The sequence below is a fragment of the Lipotes vexillifer genome, unplaced genomic scaffold (genome assembly GCF_000442215.2).
Source record: "Lipotes vexillifer unplaced genomic scaffold, Lipotes_vexillifer_v1.1 scaffold958, whole genome shotgun sequence".
Lineage (NCBI taxonomy): Eukaryota > Metazoa > Chordata > Mammalia > Artiodactyla > Lipotidae > Lipotes > Lipotes vexillifer.
The window spans coordinates 726,071-745,188 of NW_006797069.1; the positions used below are offsets into that span (position 1 = coordinate 726,071).

The 19,118-nt window shown below is 38.7% G+C and overlaps 1 protein-coding gene across 1 annotated transcript in view; it reads right to left on the reverse strand.

The window, feature by feature from the left end:
- The window catches only part of LOC103071084 (potassium voltage-gated channel subfamily H member 5-like), a 135,805-nt gene extending 121,852 nt beyond the window's left edge, over window positions 1-13,953 (reverse strand). The window contains exon 1 of the mRNA XM_007469193.1: window positions 13,860-13,953. Coding sequence (XP_007469255.1) covers window positions 13,860-13,953 — 94 coding nt within the window. The remainder of the gene's footprint in view (window positions 1-13,859) is intronic.
- Window positions 13,954-19,118: the final 5,165 nt, after the last annotated feature.

The following is a 19,118-nucleotide window of genomic DNA, read 5'->3' on the forward strand; positions in this document are numbered from 1 at the left end:
ACCACCAAACCAGCTTTACAACAAATGCTAAAGGAACTTCTCTAGACAAAAACACAAGAGAAGGAAAAGTCCTATAATAACGAACCCAAAACAATTTAGAAAATGGGAATAGGAACATACATATCGATAATTACCTTAAATGTAAATGGACTAAATGCTCCCACCAAAAGACACAGATTGGCTGAATGGATACAAAAACAAGACCCATATATATGCTGTCTACAAGAGACCCACTTCAGACCTAGAGACACATACAGACTGAAAGTAAGGGGATGGAAAAAGATATTCCATGCAAATGGAAACCAAAAGAAAGCTGGAGTAGCAATTCTCATATCAGACAAAATAGACTTTAAAATAAGGACTATCAGAAGAGACAAAGAAGGACACTACATAATGATTAAGGGATCGATCCAAGAAGAAGATATAACAATTGTAAATATTTATGCACCCAACATAGGAGCACCTCAATACATAAGGCAAAAACTAGCAGCCATAAAAGGGGAAATCGACAGTAACACATTCATAGTAGGGGACTTTAACACCCCACTTTCACCAATGGACAGATCACTCAAAATGAAAATAAATAAGGAAACACAAGCTTTAAATGATACATTAACCAAGATGGAATTAATTGATATTTATATGACACTCCATCCAAAAACAACAGAATACACATTTTTCTCAAGTGCCCATGGAACATTCTCCAGGATAGATCATATCTTGGATCACAAGTCAAGCCTTGGTAAATTTAAGAAAACTGAAATTGTATCAAGTATCTCTTCCAACAACAATGCTCTGAGACTATATATCAATTACAGGAAAAGATCTGTAAAAAATACAAACACATGGAGGCTAAACAATACACTACTTAATAACGAAGTGATAACTGAAGAAATCAAAGAGGAAATTTTAAAAAACCTAGAAACAAATGACAATGAAGACACAACGACCCAAAACCTATGGGATGCAGCAAAAGCAGTTCTAAGAGGGAAGTTTATAGCAATACAAGCCCACCTTAAGAAGCAGGAAACATCTCGAATAAACAACCTAACCTTGCACCTCAAGCAATTAGAGAAAGAAGAACAAAAAAACCCCAGAGTTAGCAGAAGGAAAGAAATCATAAAAATCAGATCAGAAATAAATGAAAAAGAAATGAAGGAAACAATAGCAAAGATCAATAAAACTAAAAGCTGGTTCTTTGAGAAGATAAACAAAATTGATAAACCATTAGCCAGACTCATCAAGAAAAAAAGGGAGAAGACTCAAATCAATAGAATCAGAAATGAAAAAGGAGAAGTAACAACTGACACTGCAGAAATACAAAAAATCATGAGGGATTACTACAAGCAACTCTATGCCAATAAAATGGACAATCTGGAAGAAATGGACAAATTCTTAGAAATGCACAAACTGCCAAGACTGAATCAGGAAGAAATAGAAAATATGAACAGACCAATCACAAACACTGAAATTGAAACTGTGATTAAAAATCTTCCAACAAACAAAAGCCCAGGACCAGATGGCTTCACAGGCGAATTCTATCAAACATTTAGAGAAGAGCTAACACCTATTCTTCTCAAACTCTTCCAAAATATAGCAGAGGGAGGAACACTCCCAAACTTCCTTCTATGAAGCCGCATCACCTTGATACCAAAACCAGACAAGGATGTCACAAAGAAAGAAAACTACAGGCCAATATCACTGATGAACATAGATGCAAAAATCCTTAACAAAATACTAGCAAACAGAATCCAACAGCACATTAAAAGGATCATACACCATGATCAAGTGGGGTTTATTCCAGGAATGCAAGGATTCTTCAATATATGCAAATCTATCCATGTGATAAACCATATTAACAAATGGAAGGAGAAAAACCATATGATCATCTCAACAGATGCAGAGAAAGCTTTTGACAAAATTCAATACCCATTTATGAGAAAAACCCTACAGAAAGTAGGTGTAGAGGGAACTTACCTCAACATAATAAAGGCCATATATGACAAGCCCACAGCCAACATCATCCTCAATGGTGAAAAGCTGAAAGCATTTCCACTAAGATAAGAAACAAGATAAGGTTACCCACTCTCACCACTCTTATTCAACATAGTTTTGGAAGTTTTAGCCACAGCAATCAGAGAAGAAAAGGAAATAAAAGGAATCCAAATTGGAAAAGAAGAAGTAAAGCTGTCACTGTTTGCAGATGACATGATACTATACATAGAGAATCCTAAAGATGCTACCAGAAAATGACTAGAGCTAATCAATGAACTTGGTAAAGTAGCAGGATACAAAATTAATGCACAGAAATCTCTGGCATTCCTATACACTAAGGATGAAAAATCTGAAAGTGAAATCAAGAAAACACTCCCATTTACCATTGCAACAAAAAGAATAAAATATCTAGGAATAAACCTACCTAAGGAAGCAAAAGACTTGTATGCAGAAAATTATAAGACACTGATGAAAGAATTTAAAGATGATACAAATAGATGGAGAGATCTACCATATTCTTGGATTGGAAGAATCAACATTGTGGAAATGACTCTACTACCCAAAGCAATCTATAGATTCAATGCACTCCCTATCAAACTACCACTGGCATTTTTCACAGAACTAGAACAAAAAATTTCACAATTTGTATGGAAACAGAAAATACCCCAAATAGCCAAAGCAATCTTGAGAACAAAAAACAGAGCTGGAGGAATCAGGCTCCCTGACTTCAGACTATACTACAAAGCTACAGTAATCAAGACAGTATGGCACTGGCACAAAAACTGAAATATAGATCAATGGAACAGGATAGAAAGCCCAGAGATAAACCCATGCACATATGGTCACCCTATCTTTGATAAAGGAGGGAAGAATGTACAGTGGAGAAAAGACAGTCTCTTCAATAAGTGGTGCTGATAAAACTGGACAGGTACATGTAGAAGTATGCAATTAGAACACTCCCTAACACCACACACAAAAATAAACTCAAAATGTATTAAAGACCTAAACATAAGGCCAGGCACTATCAAACTCCTTGAAGAAAACATAGGCAGAATGCTCTATGACATAAATCATAGCAAAATCCTTTTTGACCCACCTCCTAGAGAAATGGAAATAAAAACAAAAATAAACAAATGGGATCTAATGAAACTTCAAAGCTTTTGCACAGCAAAGGAAACCATAAACAAGAGCAAAAGACAACCCTCAGAATGGGAGAAAATATTTGCAAATGAAGCAACTGACAAAGGATTAATCCCCAAAATTTACAAGCGGCTCATTCAGCTCAATAACAAAAAAATAAAAAACCCAATCCAAAAATGGGCAGAAGACCTAAATAATCATTTCTCCAAAGAAGATATACAGACTGCCAACAAACACATGAAAGAATGCTCAACATCATTAATCATTAGAGAAATGCAAATCAAAACTACAATGAGATATCATCTCACACCAGTCAGAATGGCCAACATCAAAAAATCGAGAAAAAATAAATGCTGGAGAGGGTGTGGAGAAAAGGGAACACTCTTGCACTGCTGGTGGGAATGTGAATTGGTTCAGCCACTATGGAGAACAATATGGAGGTTCCTTAAAAAACTACAAATAGAACTACCATATGACCCAGCATTCCCACTACTGGGCATATACCCTGAGAAAACCAAAATTCAAAAAGAGTCATGTAGCAAAATGTTCATTGCAGCTCTATTTACAAGAGCCTGGAGATGGAAACAACCTAAGATCCCATCATCGGATGAATGGATAAAGATGTGGCACATATATACAATGGAATATTACTCAGCCATAAAAAGAAACGAAATTGAGCTATTTGTAATGAGGTGGATAGACCTAGAGTCTGTCATACAGAGTGAAGTAAGTCAGAAAGAGAAAGACAAATACCGTATGTTAACACATATATATGGAATTTAAGAAATAAAATGTCATGAAGAACCTAGGAGTACGACAGGAATAAAGACACAGACCTACTGGAGAACGGACTTGAGGATATGGGGAGGAGGAAAGGTGAGCTGTGACAAAGCGAGAGAGAGGCATACCAAACGTAAAATAGATAGCTAGTGGGAAGCAGCCGCATAGCACAGGGAGATCAGCTAGGTAGTGTGTGACCACCTAGAGGGGTAGGAGGGAGGGAGATGCAAGAGGGAAGAGATATGGGAACATATGTATATGTATAACTGATTCACTTTGTTATAAAGCAGAAACTAACACACCATTGTAAAGCAATTATACCCCAATAAAGATGTTAAAAAAAAAAAAAAAAACTAAACAGGTTGACCTTACTTTCTTACTGAAACTGTTCTACATTAAAATCTTGGGTCAGTCTCATCATCACTGACTTAACATTGCCCTTAACAACTCTCATTACTCTTTTCCCTTTAAGTAATGCTTATCTCCTTCACATTTAAGACACACAGCTCCTCTACTGGCTCTTGTCTTCTCCCTCATCTAAAGTGTCTGTACAATTAATCAGTCAAACCAAGAGCTTTCTGAGAGTGAAAGAGAGCAATCTTATTAGTTATGCTGTGACAGCAGGGCTAAGGAGGGCTGTCCCAGGTAAACAAGACACACCATGAGTGACTCCACCTTTATTCCAATTCCTCTTTTTGTGGCCCCTTCCCTCATTACAAGAGACAAGGTCCGTGGGCAACTGATGATCATTCGCATCAGAGCTCACTCTGTGAGGAATTCTGTCCATTCATGGGATCTCAACTAACATCTGAACTCATATGTTTTCCCTGTTTACATGTCCTAACATCTCGTGTGGCAAGGGCTTACACAATCACTTTACTGGATGACTGTAGCTCTCAAACTGCCTGATGTGATGCTTAAAAGGAATCATGTCATTTCCTTCTGGCCTAGCGTATTACTCTTCCCCAAATTCCTTTTTACATTCATCTGAGTAGGCATAAAGTATAAAACCAAGGCTCTAAAAGCTGAAACCACTATGTTTTTTTGTTGTTGACCCTGAGGGTTTAAAATGAACAGAGAATTTTTTTAATTATATGAGTGAGATGAGAAAAGTATTTTCTAGAGAAGGCAAAATGAGTTGGTCAAGGTGTAAGGAATTTGATTTGACAGTGCAGTCCAAAATTTGCAAACTGTATTCTTTTGGAACACTATAATTCCCTGTGATGATAACAGATGTTTGTCTTAAAAAAAATTTCTGGATCAAATAAGTTTAACATTAGTTCTCTCTCTGGGAGAGTCCCAATTCACATTAGCATATCACAAAGCATATTATCATATCAAAAGCTCTGAGAAACCTTGCAGTAAAAACACCATTTTTCATACTTGTTTGTTCTTGGAACGCTTTTTGTTCATTAAAAACCTACAAACAGAGACCTTCAAGATGGCAGAGGAATAAGATGTGGAGATCACCTTCCTCCCCACATATACATCAGAAATACATCTACATGTGGAACAACTCCTACAGAACACCTACTGAATGCTGGAAGAAGACTTCAGACTTCCCAAAAGGCAAGAAACTCCCCACGTACCTGGGTAGGGCAAAAGAAAAAAGAAAAAACAGAGACAAAAGAATAGGGATGGGACCTGCACCTCGGGGAGGGAGCTGTGAAGGAGGAAAAGTTTCCACACACTAGGAAGATCCTTCACTGGCGGAGACAGGGGGTGCTGGGGGGAAGCTTCGGAGACACCGAGGAGAGCACAGCAATAGGGGTGCAGAGGGAAAAGTGGAGAAAGCACAGAGAATTGGTGCCAACCAGCACTCACCAGCCCGAGAGGCCTGTCTGCTCACCCACCAGGCTGGGTGGGGGCTGGGAGCTGAGGCTCAGGCTTCAAAGGTCAGGTTCCAGGGAGAGGACTGGGGTTGTGCGTGAACACAGCCTGAAGGGGGCTAGTGAACCACAGCTAGCCGGGAGGGAGTCTAGGAAAAAGTATGGACCTGCCTAAGAGGCAAGAGACCATTGTTTCAGGGTGTGCGAGGAGAGGGGATTCACAGCACAGCCTAAATGAGTTCCAGAGACGGGCGGGAGCCGCAGCTATCAGTGCAGACACGAGAGAGGGGCAGGAAATGCTAAGGCTGCTACTGCGGCCACCAAGAAGCCTGTGTGCAAGCACAGGTCACTATCCACACCTCCTCTCCCGAGAGCCCATGCAGCCCACCACTGCCAGGGGCCTGTGATCCAGGGACAACTTCCCCGGGAGAACGCACGGCACGCCTCAGGCTGGTGCAATGTCATGTTGGCCTCTGCTGCCACAGGCTCACTCTACACTCTGTACCCCTCCCTCCCCACGGCCTGAGAGAGCCAGAGCCCCTGAATCAGCTGCTCCTTTAACCCTGTCCTGTCTAAGCGAAGAATAGACGCCCTCAGGCAACCTAAACACAGAGGCGGAGCCAAATCAAAAGCTGAACCCCAGGAGCTGTGCGAACAAAGAATAGAAAGGGAAATATCTCCCAGCAACCTCAGGAGCAGCAGATTATATCTCCACAATCAACTTGATGTACCCTGCATCTCTGGAATACCTGAACAGACAACAAATCATCCCAAAATTGAGGTGGTGGACTTTGGGAGCAACTGTAGATTTGGGGTTTGCTTTCTGCATCTAATTTGTTTCTGGTTTTAAGATTATCTTAGTTTAGCATTTAGAGTTTATTATCATTGGTAGGTTTGTTTATTGATTTGGTTGCCTACTTCCTTTTGCTTTTTTATATATATATTTTTTCCTTTTACTCTTGTTGTGAGTGTATCTGTATGCTTCGTTGTCTGATTTTGTCTGTATAGCTTTGCTTTTACCAATTGTCCTAGGGTTATGTCTGTACGTTTAGTTATCTATTAGTTTTATTTAATAAAGTTTTTAGTGCTTGTTATTATTGGTGGATTTGTTTTTTGATTTTGTTGCTCTCTTCTTTCTTTTTTTTGACTTTTTTATTTTTAATAATTAAAAAAAATTTCTTATTTTAATAACTTTATTTCATTTTTTTTCTTTCTTTCTTTTTTTCTCCCTTTTCTTCTGAGCTGTGTGGCTGACAGGGTCTTGGTGCTCTGGCCAGGTATCAGGCCTGTGCATCTGAGGTGGGAGAGCTGAGTTCAGAATATCGGTTCACCAGAGACCTGCTGGCTCCAAATAATATCAAACAGCGAAAACTCACCCAGAGATCTCCATCTCAACGATAAGATCCAGCTCCACTCAATGACCAGCAAGCTATAGTGCTGGACACCCTACGCCAAAGAACTAGCAAGACAGGAACACAACCCCACCCATTAGCACAGAAGCTATCTAAAATCAAAATAAGGTCACAGCACCCCATAACACACCACTGGATGTGGTCCACCCCAACAGAAAGACAAGATACAGCCTCATTCAACAGAATACAGGCACCAGTCCTCTCCACCAGGAAGCTACTGGGGGCAGACAGCAAAAACAATGGGAACTAGGAATCTGCAGCCTGTGAAAAGGAGAACCCCAAACACAGTAAGTTAAGCAAAATTAAAAGACACAGAAACACACAGCAGATGAAGGAGAAAGGTAAAAACCCACCAGACCTAACAAATGAAGAGGAAAGAGGCAGTCTACCTGAAAAAAGAATTCAGACTCATGATAGTAAAGATGATACAAAATCTTAGAAATAGAATGGAGAAAATACAAGAAACATTTAATATGGACATAGAAGAACTAAAGAGCAAACAAAAAATGATGAACAACACAATAAATGAAATTTAAAATTCTCTAGAAGGGATCAATAGCAGAATAACTGAGGAAGCAGAAGAAATAAGTTATCTGGAAGATAAAATAGTGGAAATGGCTACTGCAGAGCAGAATAAAGAAAAAAGAATGAAAAGAATTGAAGACAGTCTCAGAGACCTCTGTGACGATATTAAACACACCGACTTTCAAATTATAGGGGTCACAGAAAAAGAAAAGAAAAAGGGACTGAGAAAATATTTGAAGAGATTACAGTTGAAACTTCCCTAATATGGGAAAAGAAATAATCAATCAAGTCCAAAAAGAACATAGAGTCCCATACAGGATAAATCCATGGAAAAACATGCCAAGACACATATTAATCAAACTATCAAAAATTAAATACAAAGAAAAAATATTAAAAGCAGCAAGGGAAAAACAACAAAAAACATACAAGGGAATCCCCATAAGGATAACAGCTGATCTTTAAAAAGAAACTGCAAGTCAGAAGGGAGTTGCAGTACATATTTAAAGTGATGAAAGGGAAAAACCTACATCCAAGTTTACTCTACCCATCAAGGATCTCATTCAGATTTGTTTTTTAAAGAAGATGTTGGGGGTAGGGGTTTTTAATTAATTAATTAGTTTATTTTTGCTGTGTTGGGTCTTTGTTTCTGTGAGAGGGCTTTCTCTAGTTGTAGCAAGCGGGGGCCACTCTTCATCGTGGCACGGGGGCCTCTCACTATCTGAGCCTCTCTTGTTGCGGAGCACAAGCTCCAGACGCACATGCTCAGTAGTTGTGGCTCACAGGCCTACTTGTCCGTGGCATGAGGGATCCTCTCAGACCAGAGCTCAAACCTGTGTCCCCTGCATTAGCAGGCAGATTCTAAACCACTGCACCACCAGGGGAGCCCTCATTCAGATTTGATGGAGAAATTAAAACCTTTACAGACAAGCAAAAGCTAAAAGAGAATTCAGCACCACCAAACCAACTTTGCAGCAAAGGCTAAAACAACTTCTGTAGGAAGGAAACACAAGAGAAGGAAAAGACCTACAATAACAAACCCAAAACAATTAAGAAAATGGTAATGGGAACATACATACTGATAACTACCTTAAATGTAAATAGATTAAATGCCCCAGCCAAAAAGACACAGACTGGCTGAATGGATACAAAAACGACACCCTTTATATACTGTCTACAACAGACCCACTTCAAATCTAGGGAAACATACAGACTGAAAGTGAAGGGATGGAAAAAGATATTCCATGCAAATGGAAATCAAAAGAAAGCTGGAGTAGCAATTCTCATAACAGACAAAATAAACTTTAAAATAAAGACTATTACAACAGGACTATTACAAAAGGACACTACATGATGATCAAGGGATCAATCTATGAAGAAGATATAACAATTGTAAATATTTATGCACCCAACATAGGAGCACCTCAATACATAAGGCAAATACTAACAGCCATATAAGAGGAAATTGACAGTAACACAATCATAGTAGAGGACTTTAACACCCCACTTTCACCAATGGACAGATCATCCAAAATGAAAATAAATAAGGAACACAAGCTTTAAATGATATATTAAACAAGATGGACTTAATTGATATTTATAGGACATTCCATACAAAAACAGCAGATTACACTTTCTTCTCAAGTGCTCATGGAACATGCTCCAGGAGATCATATGGAATCAGATCAAGTATCTTTTCTGGCCACAATGCTGTGAAACTAGATGTTAATTACAGGAAAAAATCTGTAAAAAATACAGAAACATGGAGGCTAAACAATACACTACTAAATAACCAAGAGATCACTGAAGAAATCAAAGAAAATATCAAAAAATACCTAGAAACAAATGAGAATGAAAACACAATAACCCAAAACCTATGGGATGCAACAAAAGCAGTTCTAAGAAGGAAGTTCATAGCAATACAATCCTACCTCAAGAAACAAGAAATATCTCAAATAAACAACCTAACCTTGCACCTAAAGCAATTACAGAAAGAAGAAGAACAACAACAACAAAAAACCCTAAAGTTAGCAGATGGAAAGAAATCATAAAGGTCAGATCAGAAACAAATGAAAAAGAAATGAAGTAAATGATAGCAAAGATCAATAAAACTAAAAGCTGGTTCTTTGAGATGATAAACAAAATTGATAAACCATTAGCCAGATGCATCAAGAAAAAAAGGGAGAGGACTCAAGTAAACAGAAATAGGAATGAAAAAGGAGAAGTAATAACTGATACTGCAGAAATACAAAGGGTCATCAGAGATTACGACAAGCAACTATATGCCAATAAAAGGAACAACCTGGAAGACACGGACAGATTCTTAGAAAAGTACAATCTTCCGAGACTGAACCAGGAAGAAAAAGAAAATATAAACAGACCAATCACAAGCACTGACATTGTGACTGTGATTAAAAATCTTCCAACACACAAAAGCCCAGGACCAGATGGCTTCACAAGTGATTTCTATCAAACATTTAGAGAAGAGCTAACACCTATCTTTCTAAAACTCTTCCAAAATATAGCAGAGGCAGGAACACTCTCAAACTCATTCTACAAGGCCACCATTACACTGATACAAAAACCAGACAAAGATGTCACAAAGAAAGAAAGCTACAAAGCTACAGGCAATATCATTAATGAACACAGATGCAAAAATCCTCAGTAGATGCAGAAAAAGCTTTTGACAAAATTCAACACCCATTTATGATAAAAACCCTCCAGAAAGTAGGCATAGGGGGAACTTACATCTACATATTAAAGGCCATATATGACAAACCCACAGACAACATCATTTTCAATGTTGAAAAACTGAAACCATTTCCACTAAGATCAGGCACAAGACAAGGTTGCCCACTCTCACCACTCTTATTCAACATAGGTTTGGAAGTTTTAGCCACAGCAATCAGAGAAGAAAAAGAAATAAAAGGAATCCAAATCGGAAAAGAAGTAAAGCTGTTTGCAGACGACATGATACTATACATAGAGAATCCTAAAGATGCTACCAGAAAACTACAGAGCTAATCACTGAATTTGGTAAAGTAGCAGGCTACAAAATGAATGCACAGAAATCTCTTGCATTCCTATACACTAATGATGAAAAACCTGAAAGAGAAATTAAGGAAACACTGCCATTTACCACTGAAACCAAAAGAATAAAATACCTAGGAATAAACCTACCTAAGGAAGCAAAAGACCTGTACTCAGAAAACTATAAGACACTGATGAAAGAAACTAAAGATGATACAAACCGATGGAGAGATCTACCATGTTCTTGGATTGGAAAAGTCAACATTGTGAAAATGACTATAATTTCCAAAGCAATCTACAGATTCAATGTGATCCCTATCAAACTACCAATGGCATTTTTCACAGAACTAGAATAAAAAATTTCACAATTTATAGGGAAACACAAAAGACCCTGAATAGCCAAAGCAATCTTGAGAAAGAAAAACGGAGTTGGATGAATCAGGCTCCCTGACTTCAGACTATACTACAAAGCTACAGTAATCAAAACAGTATGGTCCTGCACAAAAACAGAAATATAGATCAATGGAACAGGATAGAGAGCCCAGAGATAAACCCACACACCTATGGTCAACTGATTTTTGATAAGGGAGACAAGAATATACAATGGAGAAAAGACAGCCTCTTCAATAAGTGGTGCTTGGAAAACTGGACAGCTATATGTAAAAGAATGAAATTAGAACACTCCCTAACACCATACACAAAAGTAAACTCAAAATGGATTAAAGACCTAAATGTAAGGCCAGACATTATAAAACCTAAGAGGAAAACATAGGCAGAACAATCTATGACATAAATCACAGCAAGATCCTTTTTGACCCATCTCCTAGAGAAATGGAAATAAAAGCAAAAATAGACAAATAGGACCTAATGAAACTTAAAAGCTTTTGCACAGCAAAGGAAACTATAACCAAGATGGAAAGACAGCCCCCATAATGGAAGAAAATATTTGTAAATGAAGCAACTGACAAAGGATTAATCTCCAAAATTTACAAGCAGTTCATTCAGCTCAATATCAAAAAAACAAACAATCCAAAAATGGCAGAAGACCTAAATAGACATTTCTCCAAAGAAGATATACAGATTGCCAACAAACACATGAAAGGATGCTGAACATAACTAATTAGAGAAATTCAAATCAATATTGCAATGAGGTATCACCTCACACCAGTCAGAATCGCCGTTATCAAAAAATCTACAAACAATAAATGCTGGAGAGGTTGTGGAGAAGAGGGTACCCTCTTGAACTGTTGGTGGGAATGTAAATTGATACAGCCACTATGGAGAACAGTATGGAGCTTCCTTAAAGAAGTAAAAATAGAACTACCATACGACCCAGCAATCCCACTACTGGGCATATACCCTGAGAAAACCATAATTTAAAAAGAGTCACGTACCACAATATACATTGCAGCTCTATTTACAATAGTCAGGAGATGGAAGCAACCTAAGTGTCCATCGACAGATGAATGGATAAAGAAGATGTGGCACATATATACAATGGAATATTATTTAGCCATAAAAAGAAACGAAATTGAGTTATTTGTACTGAGCTGGATGGACCTAGAGTCTGTCATACAGAGTGAAGTAAGTCAGAAAGAGAAAAACAAATACTGTATGCTAACACATATATATGGAATCTAAAATAAAGAAATGGTTCTGAAGAACCTAGGGGTGGGACAGGAATAAAGACACAGATGTAGAGAATGGACTTGAGGATGCAGGGAGGGGGAAGGGTAAGCTGGAACGAAGTGAGAGAGTAGCATTGACATATATACACTGCCAAATATAAAATAGATAGCTAGTGGGAAGCAGGCACACAGCACAGGGAGATCAGTTTGGTGCTCTATGACCACCTAGAGGGTTGGGATAGGGAAGGTGGGAGGGTGATGCAAGAGGGAGGAGATATGGGGATATATGTATATGTATAGCTGATTCACTTTGTTATAAAGTAGAAACTAACACACCATTGTAAAGCAATTATACTCCAATAAAGTTGTTAAAAAAATTAAAGGTGAATATATAACTGAAAAAAGAAAAATAACCTACAAACACTTTGCAGATCTCTATGCAAAACCATTTTAGAATCATGGTAGTAGACAAGAAGAAGCAGGGTTAGATACTGGAGCATATGAGAAACTGTTGCCACAATCCCAGGATGCTAATGCTGGCCAGCAACTGAGGAATCCATTTTAGCAAATCTGAAAACTGGTGGTGCTACGTCAACCAATGTCACAGATTGATGTAGGGAAGGAACTAGTCACGAAAGATAATGCCTACCTGTAACTAAAGCAAGAGTACGAGTGCCAGGTGGTGAAGTCAAACTTGAATTTGATCAGAAAATTATCTAGGAGGCGGCATCAAGATGGCGTACTAGGAGGACATGGAATTCGTGTCTCCTCACAACTAGGGCACCTACCAGGCACCGGTGGGGGGCCACGGACACCTAAGGGGATGTGTGGAACCCCCATCAACTGGGTAGGATGTGGGGCTTGTGGGGGGGAGTGGGGGAGGAGAAGTGGAGGCAGGACAGGACCGGTGCCCCAGAGGGGCGGCTGGGAGAGGGGAAGGGATCCCATACCGAAGGGGGAAATTCAGGAACCAATGGGAGGGCAGAGGATCAAAAGTGAGTGTGGCTATGTTTCCCCTGCCCACTTGGGCTCCCGGGAGCCTGCTGAGGTCCTGGGCCTGATCCTCTGCCCACCAAGGACCCCTCCAGCTGCGTGGGTCCTGAGGGAGTTGGAGGGAGGGAAGGGGGAGCAAAAGTAAAGGCTGGACCAATGGGACCAGCACCCCAGAGGGGCGGCTGTGGGAGGGGAGGAGTTCCTACATTCAGCGAAACCCACCCATATTTAGGGGTTCAGCAGCGATGGGGGAGGGGAGACTTTGGGGGAGATGTTGGGAGAGGGGGCATACAGAGTGGAAGGGAAGGCGGCCAGCACTTTCCCTGTCCACTTAGGCACCTGGGAGCCTGTTGGGCTCCCAGGCCTAATCCTCTGCCCTCGGACCATCCCTCCTACTGTGCAGAGCCCAAGCACTGCCCCTACACCCCCACCCAGGGCCCTACATCTACACTCAAGAGACACCCCTCTGAGACCCTCTCCAGCTTTGCTGGGCCTAAACCCCCCCCACACACCCTCACCCAGGGCCCTACCTCCAAACTCCAGAACTCCATACTCTGGAGGCCCCCCTTTGGACGTGCTGCCTATCCCCTTCCATGCAGGTCCTAAGCAGAGGCCTCGCCCCATGCTTGAATGTCACCCTGCCTAGGGCCCATCCCACCCTAAACCCCACCCCTGGATAACTTCCACCCCCCATCCAAACTCTGCCTTCCATAGCCAAGGCCTTTTATTTTTCTTCTTCTTTTAGGTTGGAGTTCTGTTTTACCTTATTGTTGATTCATTTATATATTTTTTCTAAATACAGCTGTTATTTTTCTAATTTTATTTTATTCTTTATTAAGTTGTTATTGTTCTGCTTTCTTTTTTCTGTTGTGGTTTTGTCTTGCTGCAACAACTTCTTGCAGTTGTTTCAATTCTATTTTTATTTTTCCTAATATATATTTTTATCTTTCTAATTTTATTTTATTCTTTATTCTTTGTTATTGTACTGCTCCTTTTTTCTTTTTTTTTTTAACCGTACCACGTGGCATGTAGGATCTTGGTTCCCAGGCTGGAGGTCAGGCCTGAGCTCCTGTGGTGGGAGTGCCGAGTCCAAACCACTGGACTAACAGAGAACTTCAGACTCCAGGGAATATTAATCAGAGTGAGGCCTTCCGGAGGTCCTCATCTCGGCACAAAGACCTAGCTCAAACCAATTGCCTTCAAACTCCACTGCTGAACACCTCAGGCCAAACAACCAGTAAGACAGGAATACAGCCCCACCCATTAAAAAAAAAATGAAACGACAAAAAAATATGTTACAGACGAAGGAACAAGGTAAAAACCTACAAGACCAAATAAAAGAAGATGAAATAGGGAACCTAACTGGAAAAGAATTCAGAGTAATGATAGTAAAGATGATCCAAAATCTTGGAAACAGAATGGAGACAAAAAAGAAACATTTAACAAGGATATAGAAGAACTAAAGAGAAAACAAACAGTGATGAATAACACAATAACTGAAATTAAAAATTCTCTGGAAGTAATCAATAGCAGAATAACTGAGGCAGAAGAACAGATAAGTGAGCTGGAAGATAAAATGGTGGAAATAACTGCCAGGGAGCAGAATAAAGAAAAAAGAATGAAAAGAATTGAGGACAGTCTCAGAGACCTCAGGGACAACATTAAACACACCAACGTTCAAATTATAGAGGTCCCAGAAGAAGAGAAAAAGAAAGGGTCTGAGAAAATATTTGAAGAGAGTATAGTCAAAAACTTCCCTAACAAGGGAAAGGAAATAGTTAATCAAGTCCAGGAAACACAGAGAGTCCCATACAGGATAAACCCAAGGAGAAACACACGAAGACACATATTAATAAAACTATCAAAAATTAAAAACAAAGAAAAAATATTAAAAGCAACAAAGGAAAAGCAACAAATAACATACAAGGGAATCCCCATAAGGTTAACAGCTGACCTCTCAGCATAAACTCTGCAAGCCAGAAGGGAGTGGCACAATATATTTAAAGTGATGAAAGGGAAAAAATCTACAACAAAGATTACTCTACCCAGCATGGATGTGAATCAGATTCAACAGAGAAATCAAAAGGATTACAGACAAGCAAAAGCTAGGAGAATTCAGCACCACCAAACCAGCTTTACAACAAATGCTAAAGGAACTTCTCTAAATGGGAAACACAAGAGAAGAAAAAGACCCACAAAAACAAACCCAAATCAATTAAGAAAATGGTAATAGGAACATATATATGGAGAATCACCTTGAACATAAATGGATTAAATGCTCCAACCAAAAGACATAGACTGGCCAAATGGATACAAAAACAAAACCCTTATATATGTTGTCTAAAAGAAACCCACTTCAGACGTAGGGACACATACAGACTGAAAGCAAGGGGATGGGAAAAGATATTCCATGCAAATGGAAATGAACAGAAAACTGGAGTAGCAATACTCATATCAAACAAAATTGACTTTAAAATGAAGACTATTACAAGAGCTAAGGAAGGACACTATATAATGATCAAGGGATCAATTCAAGAGGAAAATATAACAATTTTAAATATTTATGCACCCAGCATAGGAGCACCTCAATACATGAGGCAAATGCTAGCAGCCATAAAAGGAGAAATCTACAGTAACACAATAATAGTGGGGGACTTTAACACCCCACTTACATCAATAGATAATCCAGACAGACAATAAATAAGTAAACACAAGCTTTAAATGACGCAATAGACAAGATAGACTTAATTGATAGTTTTAGGACATTCCACTCAAAAGCGGAAGAATACACTTTCTTCTCAAGTGCACACGGAATGTTCTCCAGAATAGATTTCATCTTGGGTCACAAATCAAGCCTTGGTAAATTTAAGAAAATTGAAATTGTATCAAGCATCTTTTCCAACCATAACACTATGAGATTAGAAATCAATTACAGGAAAAAAACAGTAAAAGACTCAGATATATGGGGGCTAAACAGTATGCTGCTAAATAACCAAGAGACCACTGAAGAAATCAAAGAAGAAATTAAAAAATATCTAAAAACAAATGACAATGAAAACATGACAATCCAAACCTATGTGACACAGCAAAAGCAGTTCTAAAAGGAAGTTCACAGCAATTCAAGCTCACCTCAAGAAACAAGAAAAATCTCAAATAAACAATCTTATCTTACACCTAAAGCAACCAGAAAAAGAAGAACAAAGAAAACTCAGTTAGTAGAAGGAAAGAAATCATAAAGATCAGATGAGAAATAAATGAGAAGGGAATGAAGGAAACAATAGCAAATATCAATAAAACTAAAATTTGGTTCTTTGAGAAGATAAACAAAATTGATAAACCTTTAGCCAGACTCACCAAGAAAAAAAGGGAGAGGACTCAAATCAATAAAACGAGAACTGAAAATGGACAGATTACAACTGACACCACAGAAACACAAAAGATCATAAGAGACTACTACAAGCAACTATATGCCAATAAAATGGACAACCTGGAACAAATGGACAAATTCTTGGAAAAATACAACTTTCCAAGAATGAACCAGGAAGAATTAGAAAATACAAACAGACCAATCACAGGTGATGAAATTGAAACTATAGTTTAAAATCTTCCAACAAACAAAAGTCCAGGAACAGATGGCTTCACAGGCAAATTCTATCAAATATCTAGAGAAGAGTTAACATCTATCCTTCTCAAACTCTTCCAAAAAATTGCAGCGGGAGGAACAATCCCAAACTCTTTCTACAAGTCCACCATCACTCTGATACCAAAAGCAGACAAAGATGTCACAAAGAATGAAATCTACAGGCCAATATCACTGATGAACACAGAGGCAAAAATCCTCAACAAAATACTAGCAAACAGAATCCAACAGCACATTAAAGGGTCATACACCATGATCAAGTGGGGTTTATACCAGGAATGCAAGGATTCTTCAATATATGCAAATCAATCAATGTGATACACCATATTAACAAACTGAAGGAGAAAAACCATATGATCATCTCAATAGATGCAATAAAGGCTTTTGACAAAATTCAACACCCATTTACGATAAAAACTCTCCAGAAAGTGGGCATAGAGGGAACCTATTCAACATAATAAAAGCCATATACAACAAACTCACAGCAAACATCATCCTCAATGGTGAAAAACTGAAAGCATTTCCTGTAAGATCAGGAACAAGACAAGGATGACCACTCATGCCACGATTATTCAACACAGTATTGGAAGTCCTAGCCACAGCAATCAGAGAAGAAAAAGAAATCAAAGAATACTAATCGGAAAAGCAGAAGTAAAACTGTCACTGTTTGCCAATGACATGATACTATACATAGAAAATCATAAAGATGCTAACAGAAAACTACTAGAACTAATCAATGAATTTGGTAAGGTTGCAGTATACAAAATTAATGCACAGAAGTCTCTTGCATTCCTATACACTAACAACGAAAGATCAGAAAGGGAAATTAAGGAAAAAAATCCCACTTACCACTGCAACAAAAAGAATAAAATACCTAGGAGTAAACCTACCTAAGGAAGCAAAAGACCTGTACTCAGAAAACTATAAAACTCTGATGAAAGAAATCAAAGATAACATAAACAGATGCAGAGATATACCATGCTCCTGGATTGGAAGAATCAGTGCTGTGAAGATAACTATACTACTGAAAGCAATCTAGAGGTTCAATGCAATCCCCATCAAGTTACCAATGGCATTTTTCACAGAACTAGAACAAAAAAAGTTTACAATTTTTATGGAATCACCAAAGATCCTGAATAGCAAAAGCAATCTTAAAAAGAAAAACGGAGCTGGAGGAATCAGTTTCCCTGACTTCAGACTATACTACAAAGCTACAGTAATCAAGACAGTATCATACTGGCACAAAAACAGAGATATAGATCAATGCAACAGGATAGAAAGCCCAGAGATAAACCCACACACATATGGTCACCTTATCTTTGACAAAGGAAGCAAGAATATACAATGGAGAAAAGACAGCCTCTTCAGTAAGCAGTACTGGTAAAAATGGACAGCTACATGTAAAAGAATGAAATTAGAACACTTCCTAACACCGTACACAAAAATAAACTCAAAATGGATTAAAGAACTAAATGTAAGGCCAGACACTATCAAACTCTTAGAGGAAAACATAGGCAGAACACTCTATAACATAAATCACAGCAAGATCATTTTTGACCCACCTCTTGAGTAAGGGAAATAAAAACAAAAATAAACAAATGGGACCTAATGAAACGTAAAGCTTTTGCACAGCAGAGAAAACCATAAACAAGATGAAAAAACAACCCTCAGACAACCTTGAATGCAGATTTGTAAATGAAGCAACTGACAAAGGATTAATCTCCAAAATATACAAGCAGCTCATGCAGCTGAATATCAAAAAAACAAACAACCCAATCCAAAAATGGGCAGAAGACCTAAATAGACATTTCTCCGAAGAAAACATACAAATGGCCAACAAATACATGAAAAGATGCTCAACATCACTAATCATTAGAGAAATGCAAGTCAAAACCACAATGAGGTATCACCTCACACCAGTCAGAATGGCCATCATCAAAAAATCTACAAACAATAAATGTTGGAGAGGGTGTGGAGAAAAGGGAACCCTCTTGCCCTGTTGGTGGGAATGTAAATTGATACAGCCACTGTGGATAACAGTATGGAGGTTCCTTAAAAAACTAAAAATATGGCTTCCCTGGTGGCGCGGTGGTTGGGAGTCTGCCTGCCAATGCAGGGGACACGGGTTCGTGCCCTGGTCCGGGAGGGT